Consider the following 23945-nt stretch of genomic DNA (forward strand, 5'->3'; position numbering starts at 1 on the left):
CTTCTCACACACACACCAACAGGACAGAGGGGAAAAGTGACGGCAGTGGACAGAACCGGAACTTGAAGACCCGCAGTATCTCTGAGGTTAGGCAGTTCATATATCAAAAGGCCAGGAAGGAGAGGAAGGGGGGGAAGGGAGGGGGGACAGGTGGACTTGGGGACGAGGGAGGAGGTAGGTGTGGGGAAAGGGGTAAAAGGTGGGGAAGGGTAAAGGGTGGGGGGGGAAGAAGGAGGAGGAAAGGATAGAGAACAGAAGGAAGAGGAGAGAGGAGAGACTGGGGCACTGAGGGAAGAGTAAAAGGGAAAGATCGTAATACATTCTCAGAAATTCATAAAATTAAAACTATTTCCTCTTTTCATCAACTCCCCAAATAACCATCACTCTACCTCACATAAACCTTCGGACATAACAACCAAGACAACCACGCCCCCAAAACAAAAAACCACACAACAACATTAGAATCACACCCAAACTACGCCCATAACTACATAAACACCCATTACAGGAATAGTGAATTACCCCCCTCAAAAAAAAAAAATACAAAAACTATATCATGTCTTCTCCCAAAATCCTAAATAACAAACAGATGAGATATTAATAATATAAACAACACACTCCACACACCTCTACGTGCCACAATATCCCAACCACAAGAGGCGATACAGTAAATTAGCCATGCCCAGTCTTTATTTCTCAAACAACTAAGGTTAATATTAAGACTTTGAATAAATATATGTATAAAACAAGTATTGGAGGAGGTGGGGAAGTAGAGAGGATGTGTTTGAACGAGATGAAGTGAGAAACAGAGATCAAGTCTTGTGTCTTCTCCTACGTGTGTACAATCGGGTCAGGATCTTCTCTCGAACAGGTTTTGGGTAGTGAGAGGTGAGCAGTGGGGGGGTGAGGAGTGAGGGGTGAGGGTGAGAGGGGTGAGGAGTAGAGTGGGAGGTGAGGGTGAGGGGTGAGGGGGGAGAGGGGGGTGAGGGGGAGTGAGAGGGGGTGAGGGGGTGAGAGAGGGGGTGAGGGGGGTTTAGCTACGGATCCTGAGAGAGAGAGAGAGAGAGACAAACTCAAGATGCTGTGGGGAGGGAAGTGGAAGGTCAGAAACAGGATGACGAAGGAATGAGAGAGAGAGGAAGGGGTGGGAGAGGAAGGGGTGGGAGAGGAAGGGGTGGGGAGGAAGGGTTGGGGGGAGTGGGGGAGGGGGGAGACAGAGCCAGAGGAACCAAGAAGAAACTGAATAAATCTTACCACACAAGAAAGAAGACAGGAGGAGGGGGGAAGGGGGAGGGAACGGAGGGGGGGAAAGGAGGGGGAGAAGGAGAGCGAGAGTAATAATAAAAGTTGGAAGACAGAGGCAGAGATGAAGATAAATTATGGGAATGAAAGAACGAAAGAGGAGGAGGAGGAGGAGAAGGAAGATTAGAAGAAGAAGAAGAAGAAGGGCAATGGTGACTCAGGATGATAGTGACAGCTGCAACACACACACACACACACACACACACACACACACACACACACACACACACACACTCCATGTCCTCTTACCACCAGCTAGGAATGAGAGAGGAGAGAGGGGGGGGGTTGGAATTAGTGCCCCCGTGTAGTGGTAATATTAGCCTGAAGGGTGAGAGCAACAGACAGATACGAACAGACAGGTTGATCAGTGTTATGACCCCAGGCTAGAACGACCTGTAGGCCAGGGAGACCAGAGAACACGCCGCCAGGTAACTAACAGGTGAACAAGGATGACAGGTTAGTTAAGCATACAACAACAACAACAACTACAACTAACAACTACAATTATATCAACAACTACAACCACCACTACAACAACAACAACAACAACTAAACAACAACAGGAACCTCGTAATAAGCGGACAAAAAGAACAATAGCAAAAATAACAAAACAATTAAACAAGAACAATAAGAACAAAAGGAAGAAGAACAATAACAAATATGGCGTCCAGTTGCACTCATATAAAAACAAATACACAAACAAGAACAACAAGAACATAAAACAAGAACAGAGAGGGATAACAGCTGCACCTTCAAGAACAACAATGTCCAGTACAAATAAAGAGAACAGTGGTAACAAAAACATGTTCTTATTATGTAGGAACAATAAAAACAAGAGTTATAAACAAAGACAATCATTAAGACAACACAACAACAATAACAACGACAATAACAACAACACACATATATCAGTCCTTTAATTACTGTATATGTATGTAAACAAGTGGAACACACACACACACACACACACACACACACACACACACACACACACACACACACACACACACACACACACACACACACACACACACACACACACACACACACACACACACACACACACACACACACACACACACACACACACACACTGGTATTTAGGACTAACTGGAAAAAAATTAAAAAGTGTTGGCATTTCTCTAGTGATCCTGTGTGGGCGTCAGGGAGCAGGGCGGGGGGGGGGCGTCTCAGGGTGGGAGGTAGGGAGGAGGTCTGGGTTGGGTAAGTGGATGTGGGGAGTGAAAGTGGGCGGCTGAAGTGGGACAGCAAGTGGTCAGGGTGGTACCGTTGTGAATGGGTGTGAACCAGTTGTTGTGGGTGGGGTGGGGTTGGGTGGGGTTGGGTGGAGTGGGGTGGGGGGTGGGTGTGTAGCAGAGAGTGAGTGTGCAGTGGAGAGAGTGGATTGGTGGAGTGGTTAGTGAGAGGAAGAGTGGATGGGCAGGAGTGGGGTGGGCAGGTGGGCGAGGTGGGGAGGAGGTGGGGTCGGTCATATGGACGGAAGTAGCCAGACAGTAGTTGGGTGTATCCTGAGTGACAATAGTGGGTGTGGTAGGTGGACAGGTGACAGGTGGGATGGGTGGGTGGACAGGTGGGGTGGGTGGCAGTGTATTGAGTATAGGGGAATATTCTTGGAGGAGGTGACTGAGGTGAGGGCAGGTGAGGGCAGGTGGGGCAGGTGAAAGGGTAGGTGAGGGCAGGTGAAATCAAGTGGGGTTGGTTAGGTTGCCTGGTTGGGTTTGGTTGGGGCCCACTAGGTCAGGTTTGGTTGGGACCCACTAGGTTAGGGTTTGGTTGGGGCCCACTAGGTCAGAGTTTGGTTGGGACCCACTAGGTTGGGTTGGTTGGGGCCCTGGGTCAGGTTGGTTGGGATCCACTAGGTGGGTTTGGTTGGGGCCCACTAGGTCAGGTTTGGTTGGGGCCCACTAGGGTTGGGTTGGGGCCCACCAGGTCTCAAGGGCCCCTTTAACTGGACACAAACCTCGGTAATGAGCCCGTATTATCTGGGAACAATGACGTCACAACTAATTTAAAGTTTCAAGGCCATCTGTCGTTGTGAGGAGGAGGAGGAGAAGGAGGAGAGGGAGGAGAAAATAGGAAGAGAGGAAAAGGAAAGAGGAAGAGGAGAAAAGAGGAGAAAAGAGGTAGGAATAGGAAGAGAAATGGGAAAAAGGAGGAGAAGGAAGAAGAAAGAGAAAAGAGGAAGAGGAGGAAAGAAAGAGGAAAAGGAGAAAAAAAGAGGAGGAAAAAAGGAGGAGTAGGAGGGGGAGAAGAGGAGGAAAATGAAGAAGAGGAGGAAAATGAAGAAGAGGAGGAAAAGGAAAAAAGGGACAATGAGAAGAAAAAAAGGAGAGACATAGCCCCACACTCTCCAGACTGACTCACAACACATATGAGACATAACTCACACTGACTCACAACACATATGAGACATAACTCACACTGACTCACAACACATATGAGACATAACTCACACTGACTCACAACACATATGAGACATAACTCACACTGACTCACAACACATATGAGACGAGACCCCAGACAGCCCCAGACTGACTCACAACACACAGGGCACTGAGGGCAGTATAGTATTGGACGTTGCCATGTTTTCATTCAACACACCGCCACCCTAACCTAACCTCACACGACAAACAAACAGTGTGGTGCAGGCAGGGTGCTTCAGTGAGGGAGGCAACAGGGAGTAGGGAGGGAGGGTGGAAGGGGTGATGGGAGGGTAGAGTGAGGAGGAAAGGGGTGTAAGAGAGAGAAAAGGGTGTAGAGAGGGGGTGTGGTAGGGGAAGAAGAAGAAAGAGGGAAGAAAGGGAGGGGAGAAAGGGAGATGCGGATGAGGAAATACCCGGGTAGGAAAAGTCAGGTGAGGAGGAAATCTAAGAAGGAGGAGGAAGACCGGGAGGGGGAGAAGAGGGAGGTGGGAAGGAAACCAGAAATTGGAAAGGGGTGGAGGAGGAGGAGGAGGAGGAGGAGGAGGAAGGAGGAGGAAGGAGGAGGAGGAGGAGGAGGAGGAAAGGAGGAGGAGGAGGAGGAGGAAGGAGGAGGAGGCTGGCGTGCTACATCCTTGTCCCATTGTTGGTGGTGGTGGGGGGGGCGGAGGAGAGGCGTGGGTGGAAGAGATGAGGAGGGTGTGTCGGAGGAGGAGAAGCAAACAAGGAGGCTGGGAGGTGTTGAGGAGGGGGAGAAGGAAAGGAAGGGGGGAGGAGGGAGGGAGAGGGGGCCAACGAGGATAATGGTTCTTCCCGACACCACACACACACACACACACATATGTATACTATTTAGAACCCATGCCAAGGAAGAGATAAGACGGTGGACAAGTACTATGGGTGGTGTGTGGGCGGCGAGCGTCGTGGGTGGCAAGCGAAGGGGTCATGGGAGGTACAAGTCGTGGGCGGTGGTGAGTGGGCGGCAGGAGGTCATAAGTGTCGGGTGTCGTGGGTGAAGGGCGGCAGGCGAAAGAATTGTGGGAGGGTACGTGTGGGGTAGGAGTGGGTGGCAGGGTGGTGGGCGGCAGGGTGGTGGGCGGTACACCATCTTCTCCCCTTCCTTCCCCACCTCTTATCTCTTGCTGTGATTCACTTCATCTATATCAACAAATTTGTTCCCTCCTGCCACCGATACGCCTGGCGACAGTCTTACTAAAAATATATAACTTAATTTACCTGACGAAGGGAAGAGAAATGTGGTGGCGTTATGGTGCTGTGGTAATGTGGTGTTGGTGTGGTGGTGTAGGTGTTGTGGTGGTGTTGGTGTTGTGGTGGTGTTGGTGTTGTGTTGGTGTTGTAGTGGTAATATACTTTAAATTACTCAAAATACCTGTGTTTTCGGGGGCATCAAATTATACAACTTCCCTCACCAGGTACATAACAGAAATTATTGTTGCAGGTACTGGTCAAGGTGCTGTGTTATCTTACCTGTGTTATCTTACCTGTGATATTTTAGTGGTATAAAGGTAACGACGCTATAACACCTTTAATCCACCTATTGCTTGACATGAAACTTACTTACACACACACACACACACACACACACGGAGTCACAAAAACCCGTCATTGGTTCATACAAGTAAACTCGGCGGCCTTGTGTTTTTAGTCCCGTGTTTATCGGCAGCAGGCGAGGGGTTCCGGGAATAGGCTTCACACACGAATACAGACGGGGAGGGTTCGGATTATGGGGTTCAGTTAGGTTCGGATTGCCAGGGTTCGGATTACTTGGGGTTCGGATTGCTTGGGGGTTCCAGTTGGGGGTTCGGATTACTTGGGGTTCGGATTAGCAGGGGTTCCAGCGGATTACTTGGGGGGCTCCGGATTACTTGTGGGTTTCCGGATTACTCGGTAAATAAAGGAAGATTGAAAAGTGGTAATATTCTCCTGTTAGATAGATAGATAGATAGTTAGATAGATAGATAGTTAGACAGTTAGTTAGTTAGATAGATAGATAGATAGATAGTTAGATAAATAAAACAAGAGATAGAGCGAAAAATATGTATGTGTGTGTGTGTGTGTGTATGTGTGTGTGTGTGTGTGTGTGTGCGTGTGTGTGTGTATGTGTGTGTGTGTGTGTGTATGTGTGTGTGTGTGTGTGTGTGGCATCTTCATCCAACAACTCTCACGGCCGTACAGCACGCCCGCACCCCCCTCCCCAAGACCATTAGTCACCTCACTTAGTAATTATCGTCATTAGCGGGTAGCATAATGATGACAACGATGTATTACCCTTATTAAGTAGGTCACACACACACACACACACACACAGACACACACAGACACTGAACACACACACACCTACAGACACACACACACACACACACACACACACACACACACACACACACACACACACACACACACACACACACACACACACAGCCTTGGGTAGGTGCCAGTTGACTGAATTTGAGAATATTTTTTTATATCTGTCTATTAATATCCCTGATACATATGTATGTATGTATGTGTGTGTATGTATAAATATATATATATATATGTATGTATGTAATAATATAATAATAATAATAATTAACAGTTTATTGAAAGAGCTTGGCAGCCAGAAGGCTGAAAATATACAGTTACATATTTGGGGAATGGGTTTCGAATTACAAATAATATACAAATAACATAAGTGACTTTTAAAATAAGACATATAGTATGTATGTATGTATGTATGTATGTATGTATGTATGTATGTATGTATGTATGTATGTATGTACAGGTAAAGGTAAAAGTATAGGTATCCAGGTAAATAAACTCATGCCTCACCTGCTCTCTGTGGTAAAGTTAGTGGTGGTGATAGTGGTGGTAGTTGTGGTGTTGGTGATGGTGGTGTACCTGCGTGCCAACACCTGTGGTCGTTCCAACACCTCACCTTTATCACCTTTCTTGCACCAACAGGTATACTTTAATCACCTTGGTGGACTTCCTTAACACCGAAAACATTATAAACACACACTACGTACGATTTTGACTAGGGCTACATGGATACAAACACACACACACACACAGACTCAAGCTACACACACACACACACACACACACACACACACACACACACACACACCCAAACCTCAACATATTTCTCTCCCTTTAAAAACACACACAGATACATTGGTATGTCCCAGGAAATAATATTAGTTGATATACCGGAAGTGAGATATGCGCCTTTGTCAACAAGATGGTCTATCACTTAGTTCCCATGGCAACCATCTCCTGCTGCTGTACCCATTAACCAACCACTCCTCCTTCCTTCCTTCGCTCCTCTATTCCTACTTCCCCCTCCTTCCTTCACCCCTTCCTCTCTCCCCCACACCACCCCTTCCTATCACCACACATACAATACTGTACAACTAACACCATCCCCTCCTCCTCCTCTTCTTCAACCCTCATTCCTCTTCCTCCTCTCATTCTCCTCCTCCCTCCTCCTTGGGTGCTTCGTCCAAAAAGCCTTGTTATGGGGAACCTCCTGACCTGTTGGTACCCTCATGTGTCTAGGTGAAGGTGCACACACACACACACACACACAAACACACACACACACACACACCCTTCATTAGCTTCATATCTTCACTAAATAAGGATCTTTTATCTCGTGTGTGTGTGTGTGTGTGTGTGTGTGTGTATTCGCCCCTCTACAGTGGTAAGAGAAACATCATATTACTGTAATGAAAGAATCTTGTCTGTCAGCTCAGCCACCGCCCACCTCTACATCCGTGTGAGCTGTGGTTCGCATACTGTGGCCATACCATATGCTAGCACGCACACTGTTCCAACCCACACACACACACACACACGGTTGATAAAAACTCTTGTTCTCATCTTGTGTGTGTGTGTGTGTGTGCAGCTGCGGCGACCAGTTACTGTCACTAGGGATGGGCCAGTAACCCCCCCCCCCGCCATATGCATCATTTCACCACCCATTATCCCACGGTCCAATATTTTCACCTCTGCAACAGGTCACCACACATATGACCTTCCGTGACCTATGTGATACCCGGGTCACCTTCCCATAAAGTGAACCTGAGAGAGTGAACCCATCCTCCCATACAAGTGAATCTTCCTGTGTGACAACCTAACCTAACCTAACCTAACCTAACCTTCCTGTGTGACAATCGATGAAGCCCAAACAAAGTTAGTCTATTGAAGGTCACGCCCCTTTGTCTGGCCTGAACGCACCGAGGCTTATGATTGGTTAATGTGACAGTGGGAGGAGCTTCATATTTTACAACCTGATACATTAGGTCATTTTTTTTAAGGTTAATTTCCTGGCTTTATCATCCAGGTCAAATCCAGGTCAGATCATTAGGATAAAATACTGATTCGGGTTTTCTATGGGGCTGAGTGCACTAGTCTTGTTACCACACACACACACACACACACCATTGTTTACCAGCCACTGACACCTGCTGAATATACCCTCATTAATGGTGTGTCGAGGAGGCAAGTTTTACCCGGTGTTTTACCTCTTCAGTTTATGATTAAGGTTACGAGTTAGTTAAGATGTGAGGGGGGAGGGAAGAGAAGGGGAAGGAAGGGGGAACAGGAGAGGAGAAGGAGGGGAGTGGGGGGGGGATGGGGGGTATAGAGTAAATGTGAGTAAAATGAGTTAGATGTTACAGGTGTTTCCTCAGGTGTGACAGTATTAGTGTTGGTGGTAATGAAGGGAAGGTATACAGGTAAGGTTTCTAGTATGGTGGTTCGTGGTGAGGGTTTAACCTAACCTAACCTAACCTAACCTATTAGAGGGCCTGTGTCTGTATGTCATTCCCGCGATCCTTGGGTTACTGTGTGTGTGTGTGTGTGTGTGTGTGTGTGTGTGTGTGTGTCTTGGTTACCGGGAGTCGAGTTTATTATTAGCCAGAGGTGGCAAGTCAGCTCTTGAGGACTATCACACACACACACACGCACACACACGCACACACACACACGACGGAAGGCCTGTGTCTGGTTTTAATTAAGCAGTTATATAAAGACTCCACGAAGATAGATGTTGACAGTGACGAGTTTACTTGTCAAGGTAAGTTTTTTATGGTGATGGAGGTGTGTTGCATCATCACCACCATCACCACCATCACCATCATCATCATCATCAAAACAACTTCATTACGGTACTAAATACAGATATAGTTATAAATCAATTTATGGCTGTACGACCGAGTACCTGAAGAAGCGACAAGAAAGCACACCCCCCACCCGCCCACCCCCACCTAAAACACCTGCCATCATCACCTACAGTATCGATTTAGGGCCAAAACAAAAGCCTTCCTAATACTTCAAATCAGGCTCTCTCTCTCTCTCTCTCTCTCTCTCTCTCTCTCTCTCTCTCTCTCCTCTCTCTCTCTCTCTCTCTCTCTCTCTCTCTCTCTCTCTCTCTCTCTCTCTCTCTAAAAACCCTAGAGCCATTTGTAGGGTTTCTCCTGCTACAGTGTACAAAAAGGTGAAAATACATGCCGTAAAGAGACCAAAGACGCACCACTATCACACACACACACACACACACACACACACACACACACACACACACACACACATACACACAACGTGGAGCAGACACACAGCAATAGATACTGGCTCCACCTACCTCTCACTACCTGTTTACTTCTTGTTGTTTGCATGTAGTTGTTTACTTGTTGTTGTTTACTTGTTGTTGTTTACTTGTTGTTGTTTACATATTGTTGTTTACTTGTTGTTGTTTACATGTTGTTTACTTGTTGTTGTTTTACATATTGTTGTAGTTGTTTACTTGTTGTTGTTTACTTGTTGTTGTTTACTTGTTGTTGTTTACATATTGTTGTTTACTTGTTGTCCTCTGAATCTACGTCGTTGGGGGGAGACATTTAAGAGGGCGTAGTTGTGAGACGTAGTATATTTTGTGTAATAATAATAATAATAATAATAATAATAATAATAATAATAATAAATAATAATAATTTCCTACAACCATTACAACATTACACAAACACCAAATCCCCTCCCCAAGTTCTGAAACAACAACACGTACGAACACATAAATTCTACAACTTACAACACTAACAACCTCACGCCCTACAACCACACTAAATTGGGATTAATAATAGACTAAGTTATTATTATTCACAACCCTTCATACTCAAGGAACTGTTATTAAAAGTCATTCACAACCCCCAACAACAACCTGTAAATAATAAGTTCTGTTTTTCCTGTGTTTTTCTGTTTTTCCTGTTTTTTTCAGTTTTTATTTCAATGTGAGTTTCAAGTGAGTCACATGTGAGTCAGAGATGAGTCAAGGTACGTCACAGGTGAATTACAGATGAGCCGAGATGAATTACAGGTAAGGCAAAAGTGAGTCAGATGTGAGTCAGGTGTGAGTCACAGGTAAATTACAGGTGAGTCAAGGTGAGCCAGTATAAAGTTTGCCAAAGTGGTTAGGTTTGGTTAGGTTAGGTTAAGATATTATAATAACATCCAATAATCTGGGGGGATAATCCTAACTTAATCCAACTTATGTAACAGATATCTAGAAATTAGTACGGTAATTAGTCCTGATAAAAGATAACATATTCCTAGTAAAAGATAACACAAGAATACACCCAATGGGATAACTTTAGCTTAACAACACTACAAAAATAACAATGAAAGAATAACAAGGATAATTACCACGGGAGTCTACATTACGGGTGGTAATTACGGTAATTAGTTAAAAATTCTCTATCATAATCAACACTGGTGATAAGTGTGAATGGTTTTATTTAAAGTGTTAAGTGAACGATAAGAGAGAGAGAGAGAGAGAGAGAGAGAGAGAGAGAGAGAGAGAGAGAGAGTCGATATATACCTTTGAAATATTTGGCTGTGAGGTGAGGAACTGGGACACACACACCAGCCGTCAGTGTTACAGGTGTGTGTGTGGGGGGGGGGGGCGGAGTGACGACCCACAGGTACAATTTTAATTTGTGGAGGTATAGAAAGATTACGTCGTCTAGGAGGTTTTCGAGGAGGAGGTCTTCGAGCATTAGGACGTCAAGGAACAACTCAGATGATACAAAGACGACGAAGATAATGAAGGAAGGGAGGAAGGTAATCGTCAGGAGGAGAAACAGGAGGCGGAAGATGTAGGAGGACGCAAGAGGAGGAGGACGCAGAAGAAGGAGGGGAAGGACGCAGAAGAAGGAGGAGAAGGAAGAGACCACAAGGAGAACGTATACACACCGAGATTATGTGAGAGGAGGAGGAGGAAGAGGCAACGGCAGCGTGAGATGAACCAGAGATAAGACACACTCACCCCGCGGGGACTCTCAGGTTGATGCTGGGGGCAGGGGCGACCACAAGGACCTGCCAACCCCACACACCTAAGGCCCACGACCTCACCTAACTACCATAGGATACTCACCCATCGTTGCAGAGGGAGGGTTAGCTCGGTGTTCCCTCCCTCAGGTGATGTAGCCATAACACTCACCTGAGAACAACATCTTGCACGATCCCTTACCTGTAGAAGGAGAGAAAATTATAGAGATAAGAACACAAGACTTATATGAGGAATGGGATGCTTAGGTGACGCATCTGGGCACCTTAATATTGCTTGCCCCTCACGGTCTATTTCACTTTAAACCTAAACCTAACCTAACCTAAACCTAACCTAAACCTAACCTAACCTAAACCTAACCTAACCTAAACCTAACCTAACCTAACCTAACCTAACCTAAACCTAACCTAAACCTAACCTAACCTAACCTAACCTAACCTAAACCTAAACTAACCCCCTAAAATAATCATAAAAACTAATTCTAAGATAAAACAAAAAGTCAGACTCAATCTATTAAAGAATTTCCGGTGAAGGATTTTTTTTGTCTTTTTCTACATATTATTTCTAAAACTCTTCCATTATGTATTGTGGGTAGTGGTGAGGGAGAGGGAGGGAGAGAGGGAGAGAAGGAGAGAGGAGAGGGAGGGAAGGAGGTGTGAGGAGAGGGAGGGAAGGAGGTGTGAGGTGAGGAAATGCACAAGAAGTGGACAGTGTGTGTGTGTGTGTGTGTGTGTGTGTGAGAAAAGATGATGAGGAGGGGAGGAGGAGGAAGAAGAGAGAAACAGAGGAAGGTGATAATAACGCGCGATACCGGGAAGTGAGGGGAGGGAGGGAGGGAAGGAGAGAGGGAGAGAGGGAAGGGAGGGAGGGAGAGAAGCTGTGGCCACCTCATCACCACAGCCTCGGGTCACCCTGCATTATGCACCTCCTTGGTTTAGCTCACAACAACGAAGGTAAGATGAGCTCTCTCTCTCGTTCACACAGGCTCTCTTCTTCTCTCTCTCACTTTCTCTCTCACTCACTTTCTCTCTTGGTCACAGGCAATGAAGAAATGATAGAGGAGCAAGTGGTTACCAAAGACTGTGTTGTGATGTGAGCAAAGGTGGTGGTGATGGTGTTGGTGGTGGTGGTGGTGATGGTGGTGGTGGTGGTGGTGGGTGGTGGTGGTGGTGGTGGTGGTGGTGGTGATGATGGTGGTGGTGATGGTGATGGTGATGGTGGTGGTGGTGGTGGTGATGGTGGTGGTGGTGATGGATGGAGAGAAGAGGGAAATGAGATGAAAAAGGAATGAAGCAAAAGATGGTGTGTGTATGTATGTATGTATGACTGCATGTATACCTCAGCATCTCTCCTACACTACATCCTTGACCTTCTCCTCGCCACTATCACCACCACCATCATCTTCACTACACACACCAACAGTTTAGGCAACATGTGACAGTCACTCACTCAACCTTGTGTCGACTTATGCAACATGTTGACAAGCCAGAGCCCAGGTAATTACTGTCATCTCTTAGGTATTTATCTACGCTGATTTTGTTATTGTTGTTGTTGTTCTTCTTCTTGTTTAGCTATGTTATTCAGTACTGTTGATTTCATGTTTTGTCACTCCACACACACACACACACACACACACACACACACACACACACACACACACACACACACACACACACACACACCAAACATACAACCCCCCCCTTTCTTATACCTCCCTTCCCTCCAACACACGTCCCCAGCCCAGGAGGACCAACACAGATGCAAACAATACGAATCATTACGGTAATGGCACGTCGGATAAAAACCAGAAGGAGATGCATTGTTTACACCACGACACCGGCAGGGCAAGGCAGGGGGGCCTAAACGAGGATGGTTCTTCGGAAGTCCTGTTAAGCAGGCCTGGTAACTCTGGGTCCTGTTAAACGGGGCTTGGTAACCTGTGGAATCCTATTAAACGGGGCTTGGTAACCTGTGGAATCCTATTAAACAGGCTAGAGCAATATGGTTTGTTTAACGGGTCCACTATAGCAAATCCTGTTAACTAAGAGTCCTGTTAAACGGATCCTGTTAACTAAAGAGTCCTGTTTAAACGGATCCTGTTAACTAAAGAGTCCTGTTTAAACGGATCCTGTTAACTAAAAGTCCTGTTTAAACGGATCCAACTAACTAAAGAGTCCTGTTTAAACGGATCCTGTTAACTAAAGAGTCCTGTTTAAACGGATCCTGTTAACTAAAGAGTCCTGTTTAAACGGATCCTGTTAACTAAAGAGTCCTGTTTAACGGATCCTGTTAACTAAAGAGTCCTGTTTAAACGGATCCTGTTAACTAAAGAGTCCTGTTTAAACGGATCCTGTTAACTAAAGAGTCCTGTTTAAACGGATCCTGTTAACTAAGAGTCCTGTTTAAACGGATCCTGTTAACTAAAGAGTCCTGTTTAAACGGATCCTGTTAACTAAAAGTCCTGTTAAACGGATCCTGTTAACTAAAGAGTCCTGTTTAAACGGATCCTGTTAACTAAGAGTCCTGTTTAAACGGATCCTGTTAACTAAAGAGTCCTGTTTAAACGATCCTGTTAACTAAGAGTCCTGTTTAAACGGATCCTGTTAACTAAGAGTCCTGTTTAAACGGATCCTGTTAACTAAAGAGTCCTGTTTAAACGGATCCTGTTAACTAAAGAGTCCTGTTTAAACGGATCCTGTTAACTAAAGAGTCCTGTTTAAACGGATCCTGTTAACTAAAAGAGTCCTGTTAAAACGGATCCTGTTAACTAAAGAGTCCTGTTTAAACGGATCCTGTTAATTAAAGAGTCCTGTTTAAACGGATCCTGTTAACTAAAGAGTCCTGTTTAAACGGATCCACAACAGAAAACGTTACCAGTCTGGTTCTAAAAAAAAAAGTACAAATCCAAAATATCAGACTTTCTATTAACTGAAGCTTAAGACCAAACATTCCTTTAACGTTATAGTCTCAGGGCAATTTCGACGCCATCTTGGATATTTTACGTGAACTAACCGATTACATCACTAGTTAAGATGGTTAGGATGACCTTAACTACCAGAAGATGTAATGAGGAATAGAATTAAAAAGTGCCTTCCTGTGAGATGGAGGAGGGAGGGGGGGGAGGGGGGGTAGAGGGGAGGGGTGGAGGAGGGAGGAGGAGGGGGGGGTAGAGGGAGGGGTGGAGGCGGGGGGTAGAGGGAGAGGGGGGAGGGAGGAGGAGGAGGAAGAGGGGGTGAAAGACAGTAAAAAAATAAAGGAGGGGAGGGGGAGAAAGAGAATCAAAGGAGTAGGGGAGGGGGGGGTAGAATGGGGAGGGGGGGGTAGAATGGGAAGGAGGAAATGGGGAGGATAGGGACAAGATGTAAGGTAGAAGAATGGGAGATGGGGAGAAGTTTGAAGGGAGGGGAGAAGGAGAGAGAGAGAGAGAGAATCGAAACAAAAAGGAGAGTCCCTTCTATTGTACGTGAGGGAGGACTTAATCTCTCTCTCTCTCTCACACACACACACACACACACACACACCGCCATTGTTCTCAGGTAAGCGTTCGAGCACCTGGGAATAGCATTAAGCACACCTGGAAATATCAGTAATAACTTATAATCCGGTTCTAGTAAACTTGGTGTGTTTTGAGGAAATTAAGAAAATGAACAAATAAATTAAGATATGCCTAAATATATTAAGATATGCACAAATACATTTCCGTATTCTTTTATCCTACTATATTTTCCTAAAACTTGTTTCATACACTATTTATTTTCTTTTTATTTATTTATCTTATTTTGTCTCTATACTCTCTACGTAATTCCTCTTTAATACTTAATTTTCCACCTTTATTTAATTTATTTCCTTATTATTTACATTTTATTTTCATTAGTTTCGTACACTCTTTAAATTTCTGTTTTTCCCGTCATTCTACAGTCATGGTGTGGTGTGGTGTGGTGTGGTGTGGTGTGGTGTGGTGGTGGTGTGGTGGTGTGGTGTGGTGGTGTGGTGGTGGTGTGGTGTAGTGCAATTGCGTCATATCCGGACAGTTGTGGATGGAGGTTGTCTAGCCACACCCTCCAACAAGGTGTGGCGGGGAGGACAAGATCTGACAGGGAAAATCCCCTACCTCTACACACACACACACACACACACACACACACACACACACACACACGAACTCATTTTTCTTCCTTGTGACAAATTCTCGTGAAAATAAAATCTCTATCACCATCGACCGAATACAACCAATGTATGTATGTATGTATGTATGTATGTATGTACTGGTCACCTGGGCCATGGATCAGGAGCGCTCCCAGGTAGGATAGTGGACACAAAGCTGCCTCAACACCTCAGGAATCCGGAAGTTGGTGTGACTCAGTACATACCTCTACACCATCTCCTACCTGTACACTCTACACACCTTTACACCCACCCTTCACCCGTACACCCACACCTCACCTGTACACCCACCCCTTCACCTGCTACACTCACCCGTACACCCACACCTCACCTGTACACCAGCACTTCATCTGTACACCAACATATTATTTGTACACCCACACCCCACCTGTACACTCACCCGTACACCCACACCTCATCTGTACACCAACATCTTATTTGTACACCCACACCCCACCTGTACACTCACCTGTCACACCTACACCCATCACTTACACGCTAACCTGACATAATCTACAGGTAACTCATAAGTATCTCAGGGCATTATGTAGGAACGCTCACACAGGTGTACTGGAGGAAGCGAAGGTATCATTATCAGTTGTATTCCCAATGGCGCAACACTAAGATGTCCTTGGAATTCGCGCCAAAGTTCCAGACAGGGGCGCCAACCCTCCCGACACACACACACACACACACTACAATTTCCTCTCCACATTACGAGAAAACAAATTATACTGCTGACAAAATTCTTATAATATAAAGGTAACTCGTATATACCTGTCTCATTAGTGCATACATTATACCGCGTTAACAGTGTACGGGCACCATTAAACACGCCTTTACTCTGTCCCGCAGCGCCATTAGAGAGAGAACCCTTGGAGTAAATGTGATGGCCTCTTCTAGACCACCCTAGCTAGCCCCAAAGGTCCCTAGGCCTACAGTGTGGATGAAAGGAAGGACAGAGAAGGGGGGAAAAGGGGAGAGGGGGAGGGAGGATGGAGGGGGGAGAAGAGAAAGGGTAAGGAGAGATAGAGAGATGGAGGGAGGCAGGAAAGGGGAGGAGGGGAAGAGAGGGAAGGGGAGGGAGGAAAAAAGAGAGATAGAGGGAGGGAAAGAAAGCAGGGAAGTGGGAGAGGGAAGTATTGGTGTGGCGTGGGAGGACAGACTGTTACAGCGGAAGAGGGATGACTGGCAATACTTACCATCCCTCCGTAACTACCATCAACAGCACCTTAAGATTCCTCACCGACGACAATAATAAAATAATATCATCCAAATCAGTTAGCAAGGGTCAAGGGGTCCCTGAGATTTGAGTCCAGGAGAGAGGGAGGGGGAGGGTGTGTGGGAGGGGGGTGAGGAGGGGTAGGAGGCAGGAGGGGGGTGTGAGGGGTGGTGCTGGAAAACCGCCAACTTCTCACTAACCGTCGGGGCTTGAATCAACAGGCTGGCTGACACACACACACACACACACACACACACACACACACACCTTACCATAACTCATTATTTCCATCACCATTTAGGTTAGGTTAGGTTAGGTTAGGTATTTTCCTGGACGTTGATTAGTTAATGATGAATGTGGGACTCTGATTGCTGCCACCGTTAACATGATGTTTTTTTTTCCTTTTTCCCACCGTGTGTGTGTGTGTGTGTGTGGTGGTAGAGGTGAGGACCCTTACCTATCACCCATACCAAACAGTCAACCAGGCCACACCATCACCTACACCACACCATCACCCACACCACACCATCACCCACACCACACCATCACCCACACCACACCATCACCCACACCACACCATCACCCACACTATACAGTTTGATTTTCAAGTGATTCATAAAATGTTAGATTAGAAGTGATAAACTGACTCACCTGTGATAAGCGCCAGGTACAGGTGAACGGTGTTTCGTATCGTGTTAAGGGAACTAATTAATGGCTCAGGTGATCAAGATGGAGTGTGTGAGTTGCAACCACCACCACCACCACCACCACCATCACCAAACACACACACTATCACCTAAACCAACATCATCACCCACACCACTCCCCCCCACTACGCTAGCGGGACGGCCCTGGGAGGTTGATGTGCCAGGCTAATTTTACCCTTAATTCAAAGGTTTTACGTCCATTTGTTGTTGATGGTGGTGTGACTGGTGGTGTGGTGTGGCTGGTGGTGTGGTGTGACTGGTGGTGTGGTGTGGCTGGTGGTGTGGTGTGACTGGTGGTGTGGGCGGACTGGCTAAACAGGTCGACTCAGTAATCACTCTCCCAACTCGTGCTTGCAAGGAGTGATGTTACCTCACTCTCTCTCTCTCACTTTCTCTCTCTCTCTCTCTCTCTCTCTCTCTCTCTCTCTCTCTCTTTGTTTTTTTGAATTCACGGTCATCGCCATCACCCTTGCTGCCTTTACCGCTACACTAATGCTTACTCTCTCTCTCTCTCTCTCTCTCTCTCTCTCTCTCTCTCTCTCTTTCTCTCTCTCTCTCTCTCTCTTTCCTTTTTTGTCTGTCTCTCTTCCTTTCTCTTTCATTTGTATCTCTCTATCTCTCCTCTCTCTCTCTCTCACAAATCGTCTCTGCCAAATAAACTTTGTCGACCACAATCTCTCACCTGTAAACCTTAACACCTGAGCAACAATTATCTGTATGTATGTATGTATGTATGTATGTATGTATGTGTGTGTGTGTGTGTGTGTATGTGCGTTCTGCCAAGACTTACGGTACATGGGAGGCTGTAGAGGATTACTGTCTAGAGGGATGACGTGTAAGGAGTACCAGGGGCAGGATAGGAGTGTAAGGAGTACCAGGGGCAGGATAGGAGTGTAAGGAGTACCAGGGGCAGGATAGGAGTGTAAGGAGTACCAGGGGCAGGATAGGAGTGTAAGGAGTACCAGGGGCAGGATAGAAGGACTGTGGAGGCCGATCCTTGGCTTCTTCAGGACCCCGATATGAAAGTCACGCTCCGGCCACCAGATATGATTAATGACACATCGACCCGAACAAGGTCCAACCCTGGATGACACGGCTGACTAGAGGAGGGGGGGGGGTGAAGGGAGGGGGTGAAGGGAGGGGGTGAAGGGGGAGAGAGGGATGAGAGAGACAGGTGAGGGGGGTACCAACAAAATACACCTGGCGGGATTATAAGAAACCCTTCAGGTAATATACAGGTATATAACATATCCTCTACCTGTATTAATATCCTAGACACCACAACCCCCTCCCTCCCCTCCCCTACATCCCCCTATCCACCCTCCACTACCCTCTCCCACTCCCCTCTCCATCCTTCACTCCACCATACATCCGTCAGCTGACGTCATAACCATTTCCGTCTCACTACCAAGCCGTTAACCCGTCCAATTTTCCACTATAAAAAAGCTATACTCATCAATCTGTCTAAATTTACCTATCTGGCTGTCAATTTGTCTGTCGGTGTCATTAGTTTACCTGTCTGGCTATCAATTTGTCTGTCTATTCACCTGTCTATCTATCTATCTAAACAACATTTTATTTAGGTACATATTTATCTATCATTATCTATCTCTGTCAACCCTATCAATCCATTTACCTGTCCATCCATCAATTAGCCATACTACCTTGTCATCTACCTGTCTATCAAACCACTCATCTACCTGTCCATCCGCCAATCAACCATACTACCTTGTCATCTACCTGTCCATCCACCAATCAACCATGCTACCTTGTCATCTACCTGTCTATCAAACCACTCATCTACCTGTCCATCCACCAATCAACCATATACTACCTTGTCATCTACCTGTAGGAGTGAACAGGTGGGCCAAAACCACACGGTAAACCACAAACACAAAACCACCAGCAACCATAAAACCTATACCACTGCACCATAAACCCATAAACCCCAGGTGTGTGTGTGTGTGTGTGTGTGTGTGTGTGTGTGTGTGTGTGTGTGTGTGTAAGGAAGCCAACACGGGAGTATATCTACACTAACTATAAATGAGTACACAGAACCACAAAAAATTCCCAAGGTGTATATCCATTACACCTACCAGGTATACACAGGAGGTAGGGGAGGAGGGGAAGGTAGAGAGAGAGGGAGGGGGAGGAAACAGGGAGAGAGGAGGGTAGGGAAGGGGAAGGAGGGAAGGGGGATGAGTGAGGGGTAAGGGGAAGAGGAGGGTAAGGGGGAAGAGGGAGAGAGATGGGAGGGAGGGAGGAGAGGGGGGACGGGGGGTTCAAGATGCTGTGAAGGTGTTAAAGAGATCTACACACACACACACACCTGTACGTCATGTCATGTTCTACCTGTAACTGTGCCTACACCTGTAATATCGACCCCCCCTAAAAAAAAAAAATATACATTATGAACTAAAAATATTCCCGAGTGTCTTACCTGTGTACAGATATAATACAGGTAATAAACATATCTCATTCTCTTCCGTGTACAACTTAATGTACAAAAATAATGTACATCATCTACTAAAAACACTGTCATTACCACGAACTCTCATCCTGTACTGTAATAAGTGTAATTAATGACACGAAAAATATACTGAAATAACCCCCCCCCCCACACACACACACCTGAGCTTGTATACCTGTAATGTTATATCTAAATTAAAAAGGTAATATAACAGGACCCGATTACAGGTATATAAATGAATATACCTTTATACCTCAAGCAAATATTATACCCTGTGTTAGATAAGTATACGTCTCTCTGTGTGTATATTAACAGTGAATACCGTAATGTAAGCTTATTCATTGTTGTGTGTGTGTGTGTGTGTGTGTGTGTGTGTGAGAGAGAGCGAGAGAGAGAGAGAGAGAGAGAGAGAGAGAGAGAGAGAGAGTGTGTGTGTGTGTGTTGGTGTCAAATGTGGTTAACTGTCTGGGTGGTGATGGTGGTAGTTGTGGTGGTAATGGTGGTAGTTGTGATGGAGGATATGAGTGTAATTAACTGTGGTAATTACGACACCCTTGAGTGCAGTGTTTTCGTGACTACATGATAACATTGCGTGCACTGTTTTGATGACATTGCGTGCGTTAGTGTGACGACAGTGGCAACCTCAGTGTGGTGGGGGTAAAGGAAGAAGAAGGAAGGGGGGTGGAGGAAGGGAGGAGGATTTAGGGGTGGGGGGTGGGGGGGTGGGGTGAGGAGGTGTCGTGTGTCACTTTGGTCTGGCAGGAGGGTGGCTGTACATGACAATGCAACGATCACCCCCCACACACACACGTTGACACACACACTAATGACCATTGACAGCACACTCTTCCATCTCCCCAGCAGGTCATGGTCATATGTTGTCCATAGTAACTGAATCACCACTGTACTGAGTTGCTGGTGGGTCAGGAGGGGGGGGGCGCAGGTCAGGAGAGCTACACCCTCCTCCTCATCGCTAGTTTCCTTTATCCTTTGTTTCTTTCTTTTCTAGCCTCCCTCCTTCCTTCCTCTCTCCTCCCTGGCCTGCTTTCCTCCCCCATCAGTACGCTAACAACAGGTGCTGCCTACACGTGCTCAGCTAACTTGATCAAGGTGTGTGTGTGTGTGTGTGTGATAGGGTAAGTGTCCCTAGTAGCTCCTGCGGCACCTTCAGGAAGGTCGTGGTTCACCTTGACTAATGGTGTTACCTTCCTAGGGGTAAAGCCACCGGCCCCCTTACGTCACCCCACCCCTCACTGCCCCTCTTCCCTGTGTTATGGTTAGTGACACCCCCCACCACACACAGGTGGTTACACAGGTGAGAGAGCCCAGACTTTACCTGTCTTCTTCATCACCTGCCCCTGACCTCAAGGTGGAGATGCAAGACAATAACCTAACCTAACCTAACCCATAATATAAACTAACCTAGCATAACCTAACTTAACCCACAAATTAACCTAGCTTAACCTAACCTAGCATATGAACTAACTTAACCAAAATTAACCTAATCTAACATATGAATTAATCAAACCTAAGCGATGAACTAACCTCACCTAAGCTCATCAAACCAAACCTAACCTAACTAATGCGGAGGGACCAAAGGAAAGAGTTAGTAGGTGTTAATGAGACAGGTATAGGTTGAGAGCCACCTCAGGTAAGACTGTTTACTGTGGCTTACCTGTGGCCCCGAGTGAGAGTGATTAGTCATAATGTGCCAGGTAGGTCTCTCTCTCTCTCTCTCTCTCTCTCTCTCTCTAACCCTTTCTTTCAAATATCCTCCCCTGCTTTACCTCACCCCCCCTCTCTCTCTCTCTGTCTTGCCTCCGCCTCTCTCTAACCCACCTCTCTCTCTAGTCCCACCCTCCCACTCTCTCTCCAGCCAGTCGTCAGGAGAGCAGGTCACTTCCCCACCACCGTCAGCAGTTTCCGGTGTCGCCTTCGTAAAACTCAGGAGGAAGAGAAGTTTATTGTCCACGCACGACCACCAGAGCATCACCACGCCTATGTGTGTGTTGTGAGGGAGCCTTGACCTCTGAGGGGGGGGGAGAAGGAAGAGGGGGGAAGGGGAGGAAGGGGAGGGGGGAAGGGAGGAAGGAAAAGGCAGAGAGGAAGGAAGGAAGGAAGGGAGGTTGGGAGGGAGGGGAGGAAAGCTAAGGAAAGGAGGGAGGAGGGAGGAGGGAGGAAGGAACGAAGGAAGGGAGAGGGTGACACCATGCTAGGTCACGGAGATTGCTGACAGGGAAGAGATGGAGGAGGGGTGAGGGAGGGGGAGGGGTGGCATCGTTCTAGGTCATGGAAACTTCTGACAGGGAAGAGGAGGAGGAGGTGGTGGAGGATACCTACATGCACCCTCTTAGGTCATGGTCATTGCTGATATAGAAGAGGAGGAAGAGGTTGGGGAGGGGGGGGGAGGATGCATCCCCCCCCCTCCGCCTCCTTCATGACACCTGCATTTTCCGACACAATCACATGTCACCGAGGCAAACTGACATGTTCATAACGCGAGGGAGATAAAATCATTATCATTTAGTTTGTGTGTGTGTGTGTGTGTGTGTGTGTGTGAGGTGGTTCACTCAGGTTAGGTACAGGTGCCTCAGGTGTGCCACAGGTCATTTAGGCAGGTAATAGTATCCACAACATCCGCTCTTAAGATAAACATCATCTGGTCTTGTACACGCCTCTTACCTGTGTGTGTGTGAGTGTGTCAACTTACCGACCATCAGGGGTTAATTCATAAACAAATCAATAAACTTGTCTAACTGTTACTGTAGGGCATCAGGTGTGGCCACTGTACGGCATAAGTGACTTACACACTTCACTTAACACGTGTGCTGTGTGACTATATAATACAGGTGTGTTATAAGACCTGGCAGGTGTGTGGAATAAATGTGAAGTTAAATAATTAAGTTACCTGGACTGATGCGGCCGATGTTGGGCCGCTCGCGGTGAGAGACAGCCGAGCGACTCCTCAACAGACTGACGTATCTCTTGATGGTGCCGCCCACACTGGCCCCCACACTGCCACCAGACTCCACAGCGACGGCGGCAGCGGCGGCACGGGGCCCAAACGAGGGTGCTGGGCCCTCAGGTCGTGACCGGGTACGGCGCAGACCCCGGTGGGGCCTCCTCTCACCCCCGGGTATGGTGGGCCCCGGGTCCTCATGGGACCTCACCAGGGACGTGCCCACACCCCTCCCACGTGAACCCATGGACGTGGTGCCGGGGGAGCTCTTGACAGACTCTGGGGGAGGGATACTGACGAAGGGGGAGCCGTGGGGGTGGAGGTGGTCGCTGGTGGGCACACTGGGGCAGGTGGCGCTGCGACACAGGTGTTGGCTGGAGCTCAGGTCCAGCTCGTCGATCCTGTGTAGACTGGGAGAAGAAACGTCCGGCGGAGTGATCATGTTGAGCCGCCAGTCTACCGAGAGGGACTTAACCAGGGGCTTCTTGGCTGACCCCGGGGAGCGGAGACCAACATCCCGCTTCTCTGATCCCTGAACCTTTTGACTGTTGACCCGCTTCAATGACTTCAGCTTCAGTCGTCGTTCCATTATGTGTTAGCAGCAGTAGTAGTAGTAGGTCATGGTGGCACTAACACCCTCATGACCTCGGCACTCACCCCTGGCACCTCTCACTGCACTATCAACACATGTAACTAACTACCTCACAAACCAAGAATATTTTACTGTTTTTTTTCTTTCTTTTTTGTATAAGTTTCCAGTCGAAGGTTTTTTTTGAGGGGTCACTTATTATTATTACGTCAATGCATCGAGATAATAACCTGAAAAGTCGTTATTATTGCATTACCTGTAACAAATAATGATTAGTGTTAATGTTGCCGCCTGAACCACAATCACCCCAATGTTGTCGCCTAAACCACAACCACCCCAATGTTGCCGACTAAACCACGACCCCCCATGTTGCAGCCTAAACCACGACCACTCCCATGTTGTAGCCCGAACCACGACCAACAACAACATCCTCGACGCCTGGGTATATGATAAGCTTTGTTCCCTCCTCCCCGTGAACAATGTGTACCTGTGACGTAACAATGTATACCTGTGACGTAACACTGGGGAGGCATTGTTCCGTTACGTTACTGGTGTGAGCTTTAAGTCATCCCGGCGTCACAAACATAACGATCCGGGTCGTCAACTGCGTCACACGTCACTAAGACAATGCCTCACGCTCCCTGCACACACACATATCAACCTCTCGCGGGGTACACACCTGGACCGGGCCATGATGAAGGAAGTAAGATCGGGCCATGAAAAAAAAACACGGCCGGACCATGAAA

General features: G+C 46.9%; 1 protein-coding gene across 1 annotated transcript in view; it reads right to left on the reverse strand.

The window, feature by feature from the left end:
- Positions 1–11215: 11215 nt before the first annotated feature.
- The window catches only part of LOC121869927, a 29144-nt gene continuing 16414 nt past the window's right edge, over positions 11216–23945 (reverse strand). The window contains exons 2-3 of the mRNA XM_042371491.1: positions 22560–23455; positions 11216–11271 (exon numbers count right to left, since the gene is read on the reverse strand). Of these exons, the coding sequence (XP_042227425.1) occupies positions 11216–11271; positions 22560–23199 (696 nt within the window). The 5' untranslated portion in view covers positions 23200–23455. The remainder of the gene's footprint in view (positions 11272–22559; positions 23456–23945) is intronic.

Source organism: Homarus americanus, unplaced genomic scaffold, assembly GCF_018991925.1.
Source record: "Homarus americanus isolate GMGI-L3 unplaced genomic scaffold, GMGI_Hamer_2.0 scaffold14467, whole genome shotgun sequence".
Lineage (NCBI taxonomy): Eukaryota > Metazoa > Arthropoda > Malacostraca > Decapoda > Nephropidae > Homarus > Homarus americanus.